This window comes from Microtus oregoni, unplaced genomic scaffold, assembly GCF_018167655.1.
Source record: "Microtus oregoni isolate MIOR12 unplaced genomic scaffold, Mior012 000016F_ref0000370, whole genome shotgun sequence".
NCBI lineage: Eukaryota > Metazoa > Chordata > Mammalia > Rodentia > Cricetidae > Microtus > Microtus oregoni.
Genome location: NW_024543075.1, coordinates 22,716,113 through 22,732,558, shown reverse-complemented (window position 1 = coordinate 22,732,558; position 16,446 = coordinate 22,716,113). Strand labels below are relative to the sequence as shown.

The 16,446-nt window shown below is 42.3% G+C and overlaps 1 protein-coding gene across 1 annotated transcript; it reads left to right on the top strand.

Moving 5' to 3' along the window:
- Window positions 1-6: 6 nt before the first annotated feature.
- Dctn5 (dynactin subunit 5) lies at window positions 7-16,375 on the top strand. The gene is made up of 6 exons (XM_041666498.1): window positions 7-164; window positions 1,162-1,230; window positions 2,962-3,080; window positions 6,457-6,568; window positions 11,691-11,793; window positions 15,319-16,375. The coding sequence occupies exons 1-6, from the start codon at window positions 117-119 to the stop codon at window positions 15,414-15,416; spliced, it is 549 nt and encodes a 182-aa protein (XP_041522432.1). The 5' UTR covers window positions 7-116; the 3' UTR covers window positions 15,417-16,375.
- Window positions 16,376-16,446: the final 71 nt, after the last annotated feature.

Genomic DNA, 16,446 nt, shown 5'->3' with positions numbered 1-16,446 from the left:
TCGATGAGAGGCCAGGGCGCGGATAGCGGAAGTGGACCGGCAGCCGGAAGTAGCTGGAATCCCAGTCGGATTGAGCGACTGACAGGATCCTGAGTTTCGAAGGGAAGGAGGCAGCCATGGAATTGGGCGAGCTGCTGTACAACAAGTCCGAATACATTGAGACGGTGAGCCTGTACAGACCCTGTTCCCGCTGGTAGCCCAGCGGCCCCTGGACGACAAGACGACCGTCCCTCCTGTCCCTGCTTCACCCGGTCCTGCTCTCTCAGTCTGTTCCTTGGGGATGACGTAGAGAAGCTTCGTGTTTCCTCTGATTTTATTATTTAGTCCGTGCATGCATGAATTAGGCGCTCTCCTCCTTCCCACCCTCCGTCCGTCCGTCTCACCCGCCCCCCGTATGCATATATATCGATGTGTGGGCGTATACACACATATCTGGTTTTCCTGTAGTGATAATGTCTTCCGGAATACACAATACAGTTTGTTCGTTCTGGTATTCGTTACAGTTTCAGGGTTTAAGCACCTTTAAAAATAATATTTCACAGTCTACTAACGTGTTAAAAGTTATTGTTTCTAGTCGTCAACTCATGATAACACGTGAAAAGTGCTGAAAACACGCAAGTGCCGCTATTAGGGTTACTCTTTATTTTTTTCTGTATGTCCTTCCAACCCTGTGGTCATGGGAAAGTCGTTTTCCTCATTTAGGGCTGTGAAACCAGAGAATAGAACTGGGGTTTGAATGCGCATTAGATACAAATCTATAATTCTTTTACTGAACTTTTAGTTCCTAGTCCACCCTTGCTCCTTTGAAATATTGGATTCTGTCCATCTTACATGTTTTGGGGTACTTAGCACTCTTAGCATTGTGTTATACCCCAGCCTTCCCTCCCTTTCCTACTCTCTCTCTCTCTCTCTCTCTCTCTCTTCCTTCTCTAATTTGTTTTTGTGATGGAGTCTCACTTTGCTGTCCACTCTGCAAACCCCAAATTCATAATCCTCCTGCCAAGAGCTGGGACAGTAGGGGTGCAGTACCACACTCAGCCCTCATCCCGTTTTAGACTGCACTCCGTTTATAGTAATTGTCTCTGCAGTGCGAGCTTTCTTGATGGAAATGGTAGCCCAGAAATCCCAGCTTTTTCACTCCAGATTTCTCTTAACCTTTAGGCGTCTGGGAACAAAGTTAGCCGCCAGTCTGTTTTGTGCGGAAGCCAGAACATCGTTCTCAACGGCAAGGTAAAGTACACTGGCAGCTCCGGAGTGCATACCTTTGCTCGTCACCATAGCAGCGGGGTTATAAGATGGTGCTGTGTCTCCAGTTTGTTGTACATTTCCAGTTCTCTTTCTTTGTTTTATTTTTTTCTCCAAATTGGATGTATTGAATGAACAAAAGTGATAGATAGGGAGAAGCTAGGGAATCAGAAACGGGTGATTAGATGGGGACTAGAGATGTGTTAAGGAAGAAGGGTGGGGAGAGCAGTGTTAACACATGAGATGTAAAGAGGAAGGCACAATAGACAAAGGGCATGGGCAAATAGAGCAAGGGAGGGGGCTGGAGAGATGGCTCAGAGGTTAAGAGCACTGGCTGTATTTCCAGAGGTCCTGAGTTCAATTCCCAGCAACCACATGGTGGCTCTCAACCATCTGTAATGAGATCTGATGCCCTCTTCTGGCCTGCACGTGTACGTGCAGGCAGAACTCTGTATACATATAAATAAATAATAATATTTTGGAAAAAAATAGAGCAAGGGAGGAGTGAAAGGGGAGGAATTTCATCTAAACTGAACATGAACTGTTTTTTGCCTTTTTCTTCAATATTGTATTTACACTGAATTAAATATTATGAATAAAAAGTGTTGGTGTGGGGGAAGGAACAGAATCCTTTTATGCTTGAACAAAATACAATGGCCCATTTTCTGCTGTGTTATATTGTGCCCAGGACTACTGGACATTAAACCTAAAAAGGCAATAAACTATTTTAAAGCAGAAGTTAGGGAGATGCTTGCCTGTAATCTCAGCACTTGGGGAGATGATCGCACCAAGTTTCAGGTTACCTTTGACTACATAGGTGTTGCGGGAGCTCCTTCTGCTCCTTCAGCCAATAGCCGCTGAGATACCAGCCTACTGGGGCGTGGTCTCTCTCCCCCTTTTGTTTAAGTATGGCACCCAATGTGGGGTGCCAATTGAAGGCGTAAGTCACAAACAATCCCACACCAGTTTGGAATTTGGGCTGGTATCTCAGTGGCTATTGACCGAAGGAGCGGAAGGAGCTCCCACAACACATAGCAAGGTCCAGATCATCCTCAGAGACTTAATGAGAGAAACTGTCTCAAAACAAAGTAAGTGGGGAACATACAACCAACATATGCGGACATTGTTATTGCTGAGAGTGTAGACCTATATACCAAAGCTTCTGATATATTTCTAAAGGGACTGGAATGACAGCCACATGTGGTGGCACGGCCTGTGTGAAAGCAGATAGGGCAGTCCCTGACCAAGTCTCCAAGGCTCAGAGGACCTCAGGTGAATCTGCGTGACTCTAAACACGTAGTTTTCAACCTGTGGATAGCAAGTCAGATACTTACCTTACGATTCATAATAGTACAAAATTCCAGTTATGAAGTAGATGAAGTAGCAATGAAATAATTTTATGTTTGGGGTCACCACAACATGAGGAACTGTACTAAAGGGTTACACAGTGTTAGAAAGGTTGAGATCCACTGCTCTACATAGATAATGTTACCTAGCGTGTTCACTCAGTGAGTCATATTTGTGGAGCATTGGGATCAAAACTTACATTGTTTTGCAGTCAATCCGAAGCCAGTTCTCCTTTCACCGTACAGTTGCTACTTTTATAGAACATTTGGTGGCACGAACCACAGCATAATGCTCAGTGTCCTGTTGATTATCTTTTTATGTTACTTTTAGGCTACACTGGTAATTTTTAAAACGTGTTTTGCTTTCTAGACCATTGTAATGAATGACTGTATCATCCGAGGGGATCTGGCAAACGTGAGAGTTGGACGGCACTGTGTTGTAAAAAGCCGTAGTGTCATCAGGCCACCGTTCAAGAAATTCAGTAAAGGGTATGTGATTAATTTCCAGTCCCAGGCTCCACACTGCTCCTGGTGATACTGTCCATGTCTTTAGATGTATAATGAGAAGGGCTATCCTGTTTGGTGGGGTGCTGAATGAGAGTTCCCAATAATAAACACTGCTCTGGGTGGTTGTAGCCTTGTTCATGTTTGGTTGTCAGAACTAGAATAGTCCCTATGAGAGATAGAGAAATGAAGCTTAAATAGTAAAGCTTAAAGAGTAAAAGGTGAAGGTCATATCAGAATCAGATAATGCTAAGATATTTAGGTTTCTAATTTAAAATTAAAGAACTCTCAGAACTGATGTAGCCTATAGTTCATAAAATGTGGGTCATGACCCTGTATTGTCTGCATAACTGAGTGTGGAAGACTGTGGGAAAAATTGGCCACAATGAAAGGTTTCTAAATATGCAACAACCAAAAATTAATTTGAAATGAAGTATATAGTGAACCCAAAGTTCCTGACAGTGCTTCCCATGTGGCAGGACTGCAGTCTCGGTTTTGCGCACAGCATGTGCATTGCACTGTACGTGATGTCATACAAGCCACACCAATGAATACCGCCTGAAACACTTCTGCTCAGGCTTAGTCTACTGTATGTTATAAATTCTAAAGTCTTTACTGAACATACTAAGTGTCTTAGTTAGGGTTTCTATTTCTGTGATCAATCACCTTGACCAAAAAGCAAGTTGTGGGGGAAAGGGTTTATTTGGCTTACTCTTCCACATTGCCGCTCATCACTGAAGGAAGTTAGGACAGGAACTCAAATGGCAGGATCTTGGAGACAGGAGCTAATAATACAGAGGCCATAGAGGGATGCTGCTTCTGACTTGCTTCCCATGACTTGCTCAGCCTGCTTTTTTATAGAATCCAGGACCACCAGTCCAGTGATGGCACCACCCACTGTGAACTGGGCCTCCCCCATTGGTTACTAATTGAGAAAATGCCTTACAGCTGGATATCGTGGAGGCATTTCTTTAACTGAGGCTATTTTCTCTCTGATGACTCTAACTTGTGTCAAGTTGACACATAAAATTGGCCAATATAATATGTTTGCTATTAGAAAAACATAATGGTTTAATTACTGAAAATAAACTTTTAATATTTTTCTATAGTTATCCCTTAACGTGTAAATATAAAATTAGTATATATTTCTATTTTATTTTAGAATGTTGGGTTTTGAGACTGGAGAGATGGCTCAGCAGTTAAGAGTACCACTGCTCTTGCAAAGGACCTGGGTGATTTACAGCTGTGTATCATTCTAAGGGACTAGTTCTTTCTTCTGGCCTCCTTGGACTTTGGTGTGCATGTGGTGTACATCAGCTCATGCAAACAAATACACATATAAACTCCGTGGTTACAGGTGCTTACTGCTCTGTCAGAGGACCAAGTAAGTTCAGATACCAGCATCCACATCAGGTGGCCTATACCTCCAGCGCCAAGGGATCCACTGCTCCCTCCTGACCTCTATAGGTACCCAGAAACATACAAATAAAATAAGGCTTTAACAAAAACAAGTTCTATTAAATGCTATTATAGAAGCATTGTCAGTAATATTTTAGGACTCACAGAAAATGAAATGATGTTAGATGTTTGGAGGAAGCCTGATAACTCCTGTTCAGTCTTGATTTAAATATAATCTTATTTTGTTTTTTCTTTCCCCAAGATAGACTTTCACTATGTAGCTCTGGCTGTCCTGGAACTCACAGAGATCTATGAGACCAGGCTGGTTTTGAACTCACTGATCTGTCTCTGCCTCCCAAGTGCTAGGATTAAAGGTGTGAGCCACCACATCTGGCTTTAAATTTCACTCTCCAGTAGACTTTCCCAAAACCCCTGTTATGTATTGGCACAGCCTTCTATCACAGCTGTAACTAATTATGTGTATAGTCCTTTACTTGATCTGTTTTCTTCTCTTGATTGTACACTCTTGGTGCAGCAGATCTGTTTTGCTTACATTGTATCCCCAGTTCCTAGCAGAGAGTCTGGCACACAGTAAATATGGCAGACGGTTAAAGTTTAAGAATGTTGGGAACTAAAATGATTTTTTTAAGATCAGAGAATGTAGAGTCCTTGTATAGCATACATAAGGCCCTAGGTTCAGTCCCAGCACTATATGAACAGGTATGATGGCACACAGCTCTAGTTCAGAGCCAGAAGGATCAGATGTTCAGGTCATCTTCTGCTACATAGCAAATTTAAGACCAGGTGAGCTAAATGAAACCGTGTTCTCTTCCCTAGCTCTCCAGGTTTTTTTTGTTTTTGTTGTTTTATTTTGTTTTTGGTTATTGTTGTGGTTGTTCTTTGCTCTGGTTTGAGCACCAAAACGGATAGCCTATGAACTTGTCAGTACTGGAAACAGGTTACTGAACATGTCTGTGAGCTTTGTCAAGGAAAGCAGGAATGGGTCAGTACCCACATTTTAATTTGCTTTGAAGATTCTACTCCTGCTTTACTGTTTCCTTGTACAACACAGTAATTCTGATTCACTTGTACAACACAGTGACCTGATTCCTTGGTTTTAATATTTGGAATTTCAGTGACCTGGGGATTCTTTTCTTGCAGGGAATAGTCTTATTAACATGACAAAAACTGAGGGTATGGTACATGCTTGTAATCCCACTGCTCAGGAAGCTAAGCCAGGAGGATCAAAGGTTTATGGCCATCTTAGACTATATGATAAATTCTGGGTCAGCCTGGGTAACATAGGAAGAGTCTGGACAGACGGTGGTGGCGCACACCTTTAATCCCTACACTTGGAAGGCAGAAGCAGGCAGATCTCTGTGAGTTCAAGGACAGCCTGGTCTACAGAGCTAGTTCCAGGACATCTAGGACTATTACACCAAGAAATCCTATTTCAAAAAACCAAAAAAAAAAAAAAAAAAAAAAAAAGAGTGTCTGTAAAGGCTGGACCTGGTGACAAATGTTTATAATCCCAGAGCTTCAGAGACAGAGGGGCAAGAGGATCTCTCAGTGAGTTTAAAGCCAGCCTGCTGCCGCCGGGCGGTGGTGGTGCACGCCTTTAATCCCAGCACTCGGGAGGCAGAGGCAGGCGGATCTCTGTGAGTTCGAGGCCAGCCTGGTCTGCAGGAGCTAGTTCCAGGACAGGCACCAAAGCTTCAGAGAAACCCTGTCTCGAAAAACCAAAATAAATAAATAAATAAATAAATAAATAAATAAATAAAGCCAGCCTGCTCTACATAGCAAGTTCTAGGATAGTCAGGACTACAAAGAGAAATCCTGTCTCAAAAAACAAGGTTCTATCTGTAAGTAAATATATGTTGAGATTATTATCTGTAGTTCTGTAAACCTTAACCCAAACTCCAGTACCTTGACCTTTTCTTGTTTGTCTTCTTTTCCTTTTTAGTGTTGCATTCTTTCCTCTCCATATTGGGGACCATGTCTTTATTGAGGAAGACTGTGTGGTCAACGCTGCTCAGATCGGTTCCTATGTTCATGTTGGGAAGAACTGTGTGATTGTGAGTATGTGACTCACTCAGATAAGCAGCATCACTTCCTCTCTGTCATCCTTTCCCGCCCACTCTGTGGGAATCTGTCCTTGTAATGGGGGGCATTCTATTTTCTTGGGGTTTTGTTTTTTCTTACTAGATTTGGAGGGTTTTTTTTTCATTTTTTTTACAAGCATTAATAATAATGGCTAGTGGGCTGGGGATCTAACTCACTGGTTTATGTAGCTTGTATGAGGTTCTGGATTTGATTCTTCAACACTGCAAAGACATAATCACACACCCAAAATAAAACCAAGTACAAATGGCTAGCCTTTATTGAACTTTTTCCATATGATGTTAAATATGGGGATACACACACACACACACACATGGGGCTCTTGGGGCTCAGAAGATAACTCGGTTGATAAGGTATCAGTCATGTAAAGTGAGAATCTAAATTTGGTCCCTAGGACCCATATAAAGAGCCAGAGTGATATCACACACTTCTAACTGACCACTGGGGAGGCAGAAACAGGCAGACCCCTGGGTCTCACTGTCTGGCCAGCCAGTCTTCTTGGTAAACACCAGATCAATGAGAGATCCTGCCCCCGAAAAAAACAAGGTACCTGGTGCCTGAGGACCAACACTAGAGGTTGACCTCTGGCCTCCAGATATGATCACATACATGTCGTCATAGTAAACGTATATGCACACAAAACCTTTTCCCTCAGTCACTTCATTTTAGATTTATAACCATAGAAGACTGTTGATACTGTTGTTATTCCTGTTTGCTGAAGAGAGGATTGAGAACCATAGAGACTAAGGAATTTGACAGAGGGAGTCTGTGGTAGAGCTAGGATTTATATACATGTCATTTGAATGGTTGTGCTGCCGCATGGGCTCTTTGTTGCCTTGCTTCACCAGGACAGGCTCCAAAGCTACAGAGAAACCCTGTCTTGAAAAACAAAAAACAAAAACAACAACAACAACAAAAAAACTTGCAGTATGATAAGGATGAAGGATATGATGGACAGAAGACAGTATAGTTTGGTCATTTCAGGGGAGGGATTGTTATACGCAAGAGTCTGTTAGGGGACTGCAGGGCACAGACAGGCCTCTAGTTCAGTGTCTCTATTGTTAGGGGACTGCAGGGCACAGACAGGCCTCTAGTTTTGGTCCATAGTAGCACAGGCATAAGTTTGTTTTATACAACCAGGATTTGGGTTTCTTGCTGTTTGGTAGATGAAGAGTTTGGTATCTGTTGGGGTTTCTGAGAATCATGTTCTAGTTGAGAATGTTAATAACCTAAATTTGTCTACCTAAAGTCTAGAGAAGATGTTCCCTGTAATTAGATGTGTACCTCAGACTGGAAGTATAGTTTAAAAAAAAAAAAGCCATATTCTCCGTCCCCAAATTGCAGAGCCAACTCCCTGCCCGAGATAAGCATCAGATGTTGAAGTATCCAAACCCATGCAGTTCACGTTCTAAGAGCCACAAGGACTCAGCATGGGTGGTCAGTGCAGGAAAGACTCACGTTGATGTGAAAACAATCCTAATTGGACTTTACTCAGAGGTGGGGAATGATTATTTTGCCAAAGGAATTCTTTAATATATGTAGAGACAACGTTTTTGTTCTGTTTCATGTTAAAGAAAGGGAATAAGGGACTGGAGAGAAAGGTCAGAGTACTGGCTCCTCTTCCAGAGGTCCTAAGTTCAATTTCCAGCACCCACATGTGTCTCACAGCCATCTAGAGTGGGATCTGGTACCCTTTTTTTTGTCCTGAAGACAGAATTCCATATACATGATAAATAAATAAATCTTTTTTTTAAAAAAAGAAGGGGCCAGGCAGTGGTGGCGCACGCCTTTAATCCCAGCACTTGGGAGGCAGAGACAGGTGGTTCTCTGTGAGTTCAAGGACATCCTGGTCTACAAGAGCTACTGACAGGACAGACTCTAAAACTACAGTGAAACCCTGTCTTGAAAAACCAAAAAAAAGGTGTCGGGGGGCGGGGGAATGATGAAACATTAATCTCAAATAGAAGAAAGGAAAGTAGTGATTAAAGAAAGACTAGAAGGAGATTGAGCAGGGCGGTGGTGGCGCACTCCTTTAATCCCAGCACTCGGGAGGCACAGGCAGGCGGATCTCTGTGAGTTCGAGGCCAGCCTGGTCTACAAGGGCTAGTTCCAGGACAGAGAAACCCTGTCTCGAAAAAATTAAAAAAAAAAAAAAAGATTGAATAAGGACACTAAAATACAGCTTAGTAAGGAAGACATTCTAGTAGAGTAGCCACAGTTCACAACAACCTACTGTATACTGAAGAATTTGAAGAGAGGCATTTGAATACTCAAAATGTGAAGTGATAAGACAGTCAAAATTCTAATTGCATTGATTTGATCAGCACATGTTGTGTACTGAAGTATCATACCGTAACTTACAAATACAGTTATTACATACTGATTATTACATATTGCTCTTAGAAATTGAACCTAGGGCCTTGTGTGTGCCAGGCAAACATTCTATCCTGAGCTACTCTTTTTTTTTTTTTTTTTTTTTTTTTTGGTTTTTCGAGACAGGGTTTCTCTGTGATTTTGGAGCCTGTCCTGGAACTAGCTCTTGTAGACCAGGCTGGTCTCGAACTCACAGAGATCCGCCTGCCTCTGCCTCCCGAGTGCTGGGATTAAAGGCGTGCGCCACCACCGCCCGGCCTGAGCTACTCTTAAAACATATTTGTTTTAATTTTTAGGACAGGGATTGTCTAAGTTGCTTGGTCTAACCTGAACTTGGTGTGGCCTAGACTGGCCTTAAACTTGTGCCACTGTTGCCCCAGCCTTCCGAGTAGTTGGGTTATACGTTTGTACCACCTGGCGAGATACTCTCCTTTTTATACCTCTTTTCAGAATATTACTTGATGACCTCGTCATTGTTCAGTGTGAGCAGTACTTGTTAGCCCTTGACACATTTTAAAGTAGACTCTGAGAGCTAAAGCCTGACTGCCCCCATAGCACACTGACTTTCTAGAGTGTCTTCTGTGGCAGCCTAATGATGGGCTTGCTGTGTAAATCAGAATTGTCATATGCCGGGAGGAAAAGCTTAGCAAGCAATATCCTAGGCATTACGGTGCTGTCAGCTTTATGCTTGTTACTGGACTGGTGGCATTACTGTTGGTTTGGCTTTATATCCTGCTTCTAGGTGAGGAAACCAAGGCTCAGAGATGCAAATTTGTTTTTGTTTTGAGACAGGTTCTCATTAGTAGCTGGCCTGGAATGTATAGACTAGGTTTACCTGGAACTCTCAGCTTGCCTGTGCTGGGATTAAAGAAGGCTGCTACCATTTCTGGTGGTAGAAGCTTTTTAAAAAAAAATTCATTTAGGGAGGCTGGAGAGATGGCTCAGCAGTTTAGAACACTGGCTCTTTACACATCTGCATTCTCAGCCAGATATTTTTCATCTGGTTGTCTAATCTCATTTCTCCTATCTTGTGTTTTACTACCCAGATTTTTGTCAAATTGTTTTTATCAGGACATAGGAGAATTTACAAGCCCTAGTAAAGAAAGCTTTAGGAGCTCAGGGGGTAGTGTTTTCTATGTTAAGGCAAAGGATCTGAGAGTAAGTCTCCAGCACCCATATAAAACCTGGGCATACCCCAGTTCTGGAGAGTGAAAGCTCTTGTGTCAGAAAATAAGGTTGAAAATTACCACTTTCCTGATTAAAAAAACAACTTCTGACCTCCACATGGATATGCATGGATGAGCACACTCACATACACACAATAAAAAAAAAAATAGTTAATAAAGAGTGAAACTTTGAGCCAGCCGGTGGTGGCACAGGCTTTAAATCCCAGCACTTGAGAGACAGAGGCAGGCACATCTCTGAGTTTGAAGCTAGACTAGTTTATGGAGTGAGTTCCGGGACAGCCAGGGCTACACAGAGAAACCCTGTCTTACAAAACAAAACAAAACAAACAAACAAATAAGAATAAACCTTGATCTGTTCAGTGAGTATCCTAAGGCATAGGTTTAAACCATATATGTGTGTGTGTGTGTGTGTGTGTGTGTGTGTGTGTGTGTGTGTGTATTCCCTTAACCTAACAAATAAATGAGTTTTCCCATGGCACATTTCTTGCCTTTAAAATGCTGTGAATTATAGAAGAATTGAAAAAAATGTTACCACTGTATAAAGTTAATCATAGTTGAAATATTCAAATAGCTATCTCCCATGGAAAAACAAGTTGACTAATACCTTCTACTGAAGAAAATTTGTCCAGAGAACAGACAAGTAGCCCTTAAACTGGCAGGTATCCAGTCAGATGTATTAGATTAGCTAATATAAACTGAGAGTCCAGAAGTAGATCCTAATTTCATGCTCACATGATCCAACGGCTCATCTGACACCATGAAGAGAGGTAACTTCCTGGCAAGGATAAAATGTGGTGGGCATCCATCCTGTCTTCTAAATTCTAAAGTGCTCAACCCAGGTTGAGGTTTATTAGACTAAGTTGGCTCATATGCCAGTTCCCCAAACCTGTCACTGGTCAAGCATGGAGTCTGTGTGTGGGCTAGAGATAAATAAAGTGTGTGGACCAAGATGGGGTGGGTAGTGCCAATGCAAAAAGATTTCTATGACCAGAAGAAAAGACATCAAAACAACAGATGTCACTAGGTCAAATAGAAGAGAAAAATGGAACTCTCAGAAGACAGAGGTTGGCCTAGTGTCTAATGCCTAAGGCAACCTATACTCTCTGTAGCATACATCCCTCCCTCCTGTGTATACCTGTGCATACACACACACCTACATACACTCACAAACCCTTTACTCCTTCTTGTCAGATTCCACTTGAAGTATATAATTTCAACCAAACACCCCTGTCGTTGTCTTTGGCTCCCTTGCTATTATAAGATACCATGAATGCTTGGGTATGATGGTGCTTGGCATTAATGCTAACACTCTGGAGGTAAAAGCAGGCAGATCTCTGCGTTCAAGGCTAGCCTGGTCTACATAGCAAATTCCAGGCCAAGTAGGACTACAATAGTTAGACACTGTCATAAAAATACTATGGACAGAGAAAATATAGACCAGCCTTCCACGCCGAGTACTAAAAAAGCTTTACTCCCATGTCTTGGTCAATCCCTATTAATAACATTTTAATTTCAGGGTCGCCGGTGTGTCTTGAAAGACTGCTGCAAAATTCTTGACAATACAGTATTACCTCCAGAAACTGTGGTCCCACCATTTACCGTCTTCTCAGGCTGTCCAGGTAATGTTGATGTTAATGTCTATTTCAGCCTCCTTAAAACTCTTTTCCATTACTAAAGTAATCCATGCGACTTCTGATTCTGATATGTGATTAGCAACAAAACACTTAGAAAAGGCATGCAAATAAGTTGCTTTTGGTGGTGGTGGTGGTGGTATTTGTTTTTTGAGATGGGGTCTCCTTTGTGTAACCTTGGCTGGTCTGAAATTCACTTCATAGACTAGGCTGCCCTTGAATTCACAGAGATCAGCCTGCATGCACCTCCTAGTTCTCAGATAAAAGGCGTGCACCACCATACCCAGCGAACAAACTGTGTTTTGAATGAATAACTGGATTTACAAGGAAAAAAGGAAATTATCAGAAGTAAGAGGAAATGAGTCCCAAGCTAGAAGACTGCAGGTGTTAAATGCTGACTTCATAATAGAATGATTAAAATGTAGTAGATAAAGCCTTAGATCCACACGTGGCAGAGAGATTCTCAAATACCTTTGAAGGGTTTTCCCTCAAGGTTGCTATAGGGACTGGAAAGATGGCTCAGTGGTTAAAAGCACTGGATGCTCTTCCACGGGACCTGGGTTCAATTCCCTACACCCACATGGCAGTTCAACTTTCTCTAAGTCTAGTTCCATGAAATTCAACTCCCTTTTATGGCCTCTGCAGTCACCAGGCACATACAAGGTAAACAGACATACATGCAGGCAAAATACCCATACACATAAAAATAAATAAATAACATCTAGGAAAAAAGGTTGCTGTGGAACACATCTGCCATTAGCACATAGTAAGGACAAAGAAACATTTCTTTCTTGGCCTGGGCTCTGAGTAGACAAAGGGGAAGGAGAAAAATCTCTTTAGAGATATGGCATGTATGCTTCATCTTCTTAATGCATTCAGGTTCCTTAGTACCAGCTTCTATGGTCATTGAACACTGATGTCAGAAGACAAGGAACCGTCCTGGTGTTTCAGGTTGAATTAATAAAGACTATCTTTGAAAAGGCCCAGGTGCATAGAACCGTCCAGGTATCTGAATATGTGAAAACAGACTGGAAGGTGGGCTGTCCCCAGTGTCAAAGCCTTGTCCAGCTCCAGAGACCCCTCATTTAGAGCCCAAAGCTTCTTGCACCATAACAAGGTATTTTTTGTTTTTCTTTTGAGTAGTTTCACAAATATATGCCAGACATTAGGGTACTTTTTTGGCACTTCCTTCTTTGAATTCAGACATGTGGGTTTGCAAGGAATCTGGCACATTTGTGATGGCTACATGAGATAAAATTGATCATGAAGCAAAAAGAAATGGAAACCAGGATCAATCTTGATCAGAAGCCACAAGCTCTGATGCTGTTGCAGCCAGGCAGATAATGTAGTAATTGAAGTCATAGCTCATCGTGGCTGTTTAACATGGCAACTGAGAGCATGAAATCTGATGTTTAAGGAACAGCTAAAAATGGAAATTTATGTGGTATCTCTGAATTTTTAAGGTGATCTAATTATTACTGTGATGCTTAGTGGCTGGAGAGATGGCTCAGCTAGTAAGAACACTTGTTTCTCTTGCAAAGGACCTGGGTTTGATTCCAAGCACCCACATGACTCACAGCCATCCATAAACCCACTTCCAGGGGATCCAAAGCCCACTTCTGACTTGGGCAGCAGGCATGCACATGGTGCACAAACATACATGCAGGCAAAATATTCAAACACAAAAGAACAAAAGAAGTTTTTTGAGCCAGTTGTGCTAGCATATATCTTTATCTCAGCACTCAGGAGTTTGAAGCCAGTCTGGTGTGCATGGTAAGTTCCAGGACAGCCAGGACTACATAGAGTCTCTGACTCAGATGAACAAAACAAAACAAAAAAAAATACTGTGAAGTTTAAATATGTTTACACGCCTAACACGTAGCTTTTAATTATAGAGTATGAGAATTTTACAAAGTTGGTTTTTTATATATACTTTACATTTTGTATAAGTGTATAAAATATCTGTGTTTGTAGGTTTGAATGGAAAATGTAGGTATTTGAAACTGCACCTGTATTAATGAAACTGCTCAGAAACTATCATTTATTTAGCAGTATACCTTGGGTAGCTTTTCAGGTGTTATATGAAGAGCAACATCACTCCTCTCAAGGGTTACAGGTTTCACACACTGCATAGGTAGATTTACCACAAAGCATTGAATCAGTCCCATAGTGTAATGGGTCATTAGTAATTGTACCTGGGCACTATTAGAAACTATCTTGACACTCTTTTACATGTATTGCACTATTGGACACAATTATCTCTGGTGTATATTCTTAGAAACACTTAGGACCACAGAATGTGAACGTTGAAAACTTTGCTGGCTATTTTTATTTTATGTGTTTGTGTCTTTGCCTGCATATATCTCTGGGTGCATGCAGCACCGAGACCTGAAGTTACAGGTGATTGTTAACTGCCGTGTGGGTGCTGGGACTGAACCTTGGACTTCTGCAAGAACAATCAGTGCTCTTAACTGCCAGGGCATCTCTCTAGCCCTTTACTAGCTATTTTTAAAGTGTCCTTCAAAACATCTGCATGATGGGGCTGGAGAGATGACTCCACAGTTAAGAGCACTAGCTACTCTTCCAGAGGACGTGGGTTCGATTTTCAGTACCCCACATGGCAGCTCACAATTGTCTGTAACTCTAGTTCCAAGGGGATCCAACAACCTTACATGGATGAATGTAGGCAAAACACCAATGCACATTTAAAAAAAAATCTACAGAGTAAGATCCAGGACATCACAGAGAAACCCTGTCTCTAACCAAAACAAACAACCAAAACAGCAAAAACAAACGAAATCTGCATGAATGGAGACAGCAGCTCAGAGTACCAACCACTGTTTCAGAATTTTTTTCCTTTGATTTTGCTTTTGTTTTTCTGAGGTAGGATTTCCCTGTGTAGCCCTGCTTGTCCTGGAACTCATACCGTAGACCAGGCTGGCTTCGAACTTACAGAGATCTGCCTGCCTCTACTTCTCAGAGTGCTGGAACTAAAGGCATGTGCCTTCATGCCCACCTAGGAGTGAAGTTCTCTGCCTTGCTTGTTCTGTTATGAACTGTTTTGCTGTCCTCCTTGGATTCACCTACACCTAGCATCATTGCTTGGGTTTTATTGTGCTGGACTGAGTTTCACTGTAGGAATGGCAGGGCAGTTCTTGCCTCAGGGGTAAAACAGGCTCTGTGGGGCTCACACTGTAATTTTGGGAGTGGAAGGCCCTTGTGTGGAACGACACTCAGAGCAGTCAGAGGTGCTTCTCTCTTTTTATCTCGTAAGCATGTTCTGACCTCCTCCACCTGCCATTTGCTTCTTCATTTGGAAAGCTGTGGTGTTTGTTTCCCAAACACAAACTCAGACCTTTCAGAAGATGTCGGTAGTCAACAGTCTTGTCAGTCTGAAGATGAAGTACCTCACAGTTAGATCCTCACAGTAGATCCCAGAAGGCTTTGCACAAAGGGTAGGACTCCAGGCCTCCTGGCTCCCTTGCTTGACCGACCGGCTCTCTTTCTCCCCAGGACTCTTCTCAGGGGAGCTCCCAGAGTGCACACAGGAGCTGATGATTGACGTCACCAAGAGCTACTACCAGAAGTTTCTACCCCTAACACAAGTCTAATATCTCTGCTTTATATCTTGAATTCTTTTGACTTCTACGATGAACTTGGAGATAAAGCGAGCAGACAGTAACTACAAGAGCTACCATGTTTTTGACAACATCTACTCTCCTTGATTTTTGGTTCCTTTTTTTTTTAATTATTTAAAATTTTCAGTTCTCCAAGGCTCTGAGCATTTAAGAATTTAATAAGAAGACTGGAGAGGTGGCCCTGTGGTTAAGAGTACTGGCTGCTCTTCCAGAGGACCCAGGTTCAGTTCCCAGCACCCACTTGGCACCTTACAACCATCTATAATTCCAGTTTCAGGTGATCTGATGGGTTTCTGGCCTTCCTGGGCGCCAGATATATATGTGGTACAGACATATATGCAGCCAAAACATCCCTTAACATCAAATAATGAACTCTTTAAAAATAATTTTAATAAGAGAACGTCTGGAGTTGTCTCTGCATGCTGTGCTTACACCTGCTATGTCACCAGTCATTGTACCATTGTCTGAGAAGGGCAGAAAGGTCTGTTCCCAACACTCCAGCCCTATGGGCCTGCAGAGCAATAGCACCCTCCCAGCCTAGGGTCACATGACCAAGGTGCTGCTCACAACCATGTTCTACCCCTACTCCACACCACCACACAGATTACATTCATCTATCCTGCTGCTAACATGGGACTGGCAGCCACAATTTCTTGTACCCTGGGGAAAGTGTTTGTGGCTGTTAAAACGTGGGGGACAGAGACGGGCTGTAGTGACACATACCTGCCACCCTAGCACCTGTGGAGCAGAGGCAGGAGGACTGACAGCTGCATGGTGAGCTCACACTTGCCTGGTTTTCTACTTGAGACCCTGCTTCAAAACAACAAAAACAGATCAGGAAAAGAAAACATAAAGAGCAGGTGGTAGCTGTTCTTTATTTCAGAGAGACCTTAGCTGTCCTAAAGTAGTTAATAAAGATATAAAACATCCTGTTTTAGGCTCATTTATTTACAGAGGGGGAACCTACACTGCAGACTTTGCTTCTGCAGAATTCAGGGTTTAG

Bases quoted from the DNA above. Each gene is read 5' to 3' on its own strand.
- Dctn5 (XM_041666498.1), top strand. From the start codon at position 117: ATGGAATTGGGCGAGCTGCTGTACAACAAGTCCGAATACATTGAGACG. The intron at 165-1,161 runs GTGAGCCTGTAC...CTTAACCTTTAG, and splicing joins AGTCCGAATACATTGAGACG to GCGTCTGGGAACAAAGTTAG. The intron at 1,231-2,961 runs GTAAAGTACACT...TTTGCTTTCTAG, and splicing joins ACATCGTTCTCAACGGCAAG to ACCATTGTAATGAATGACTG.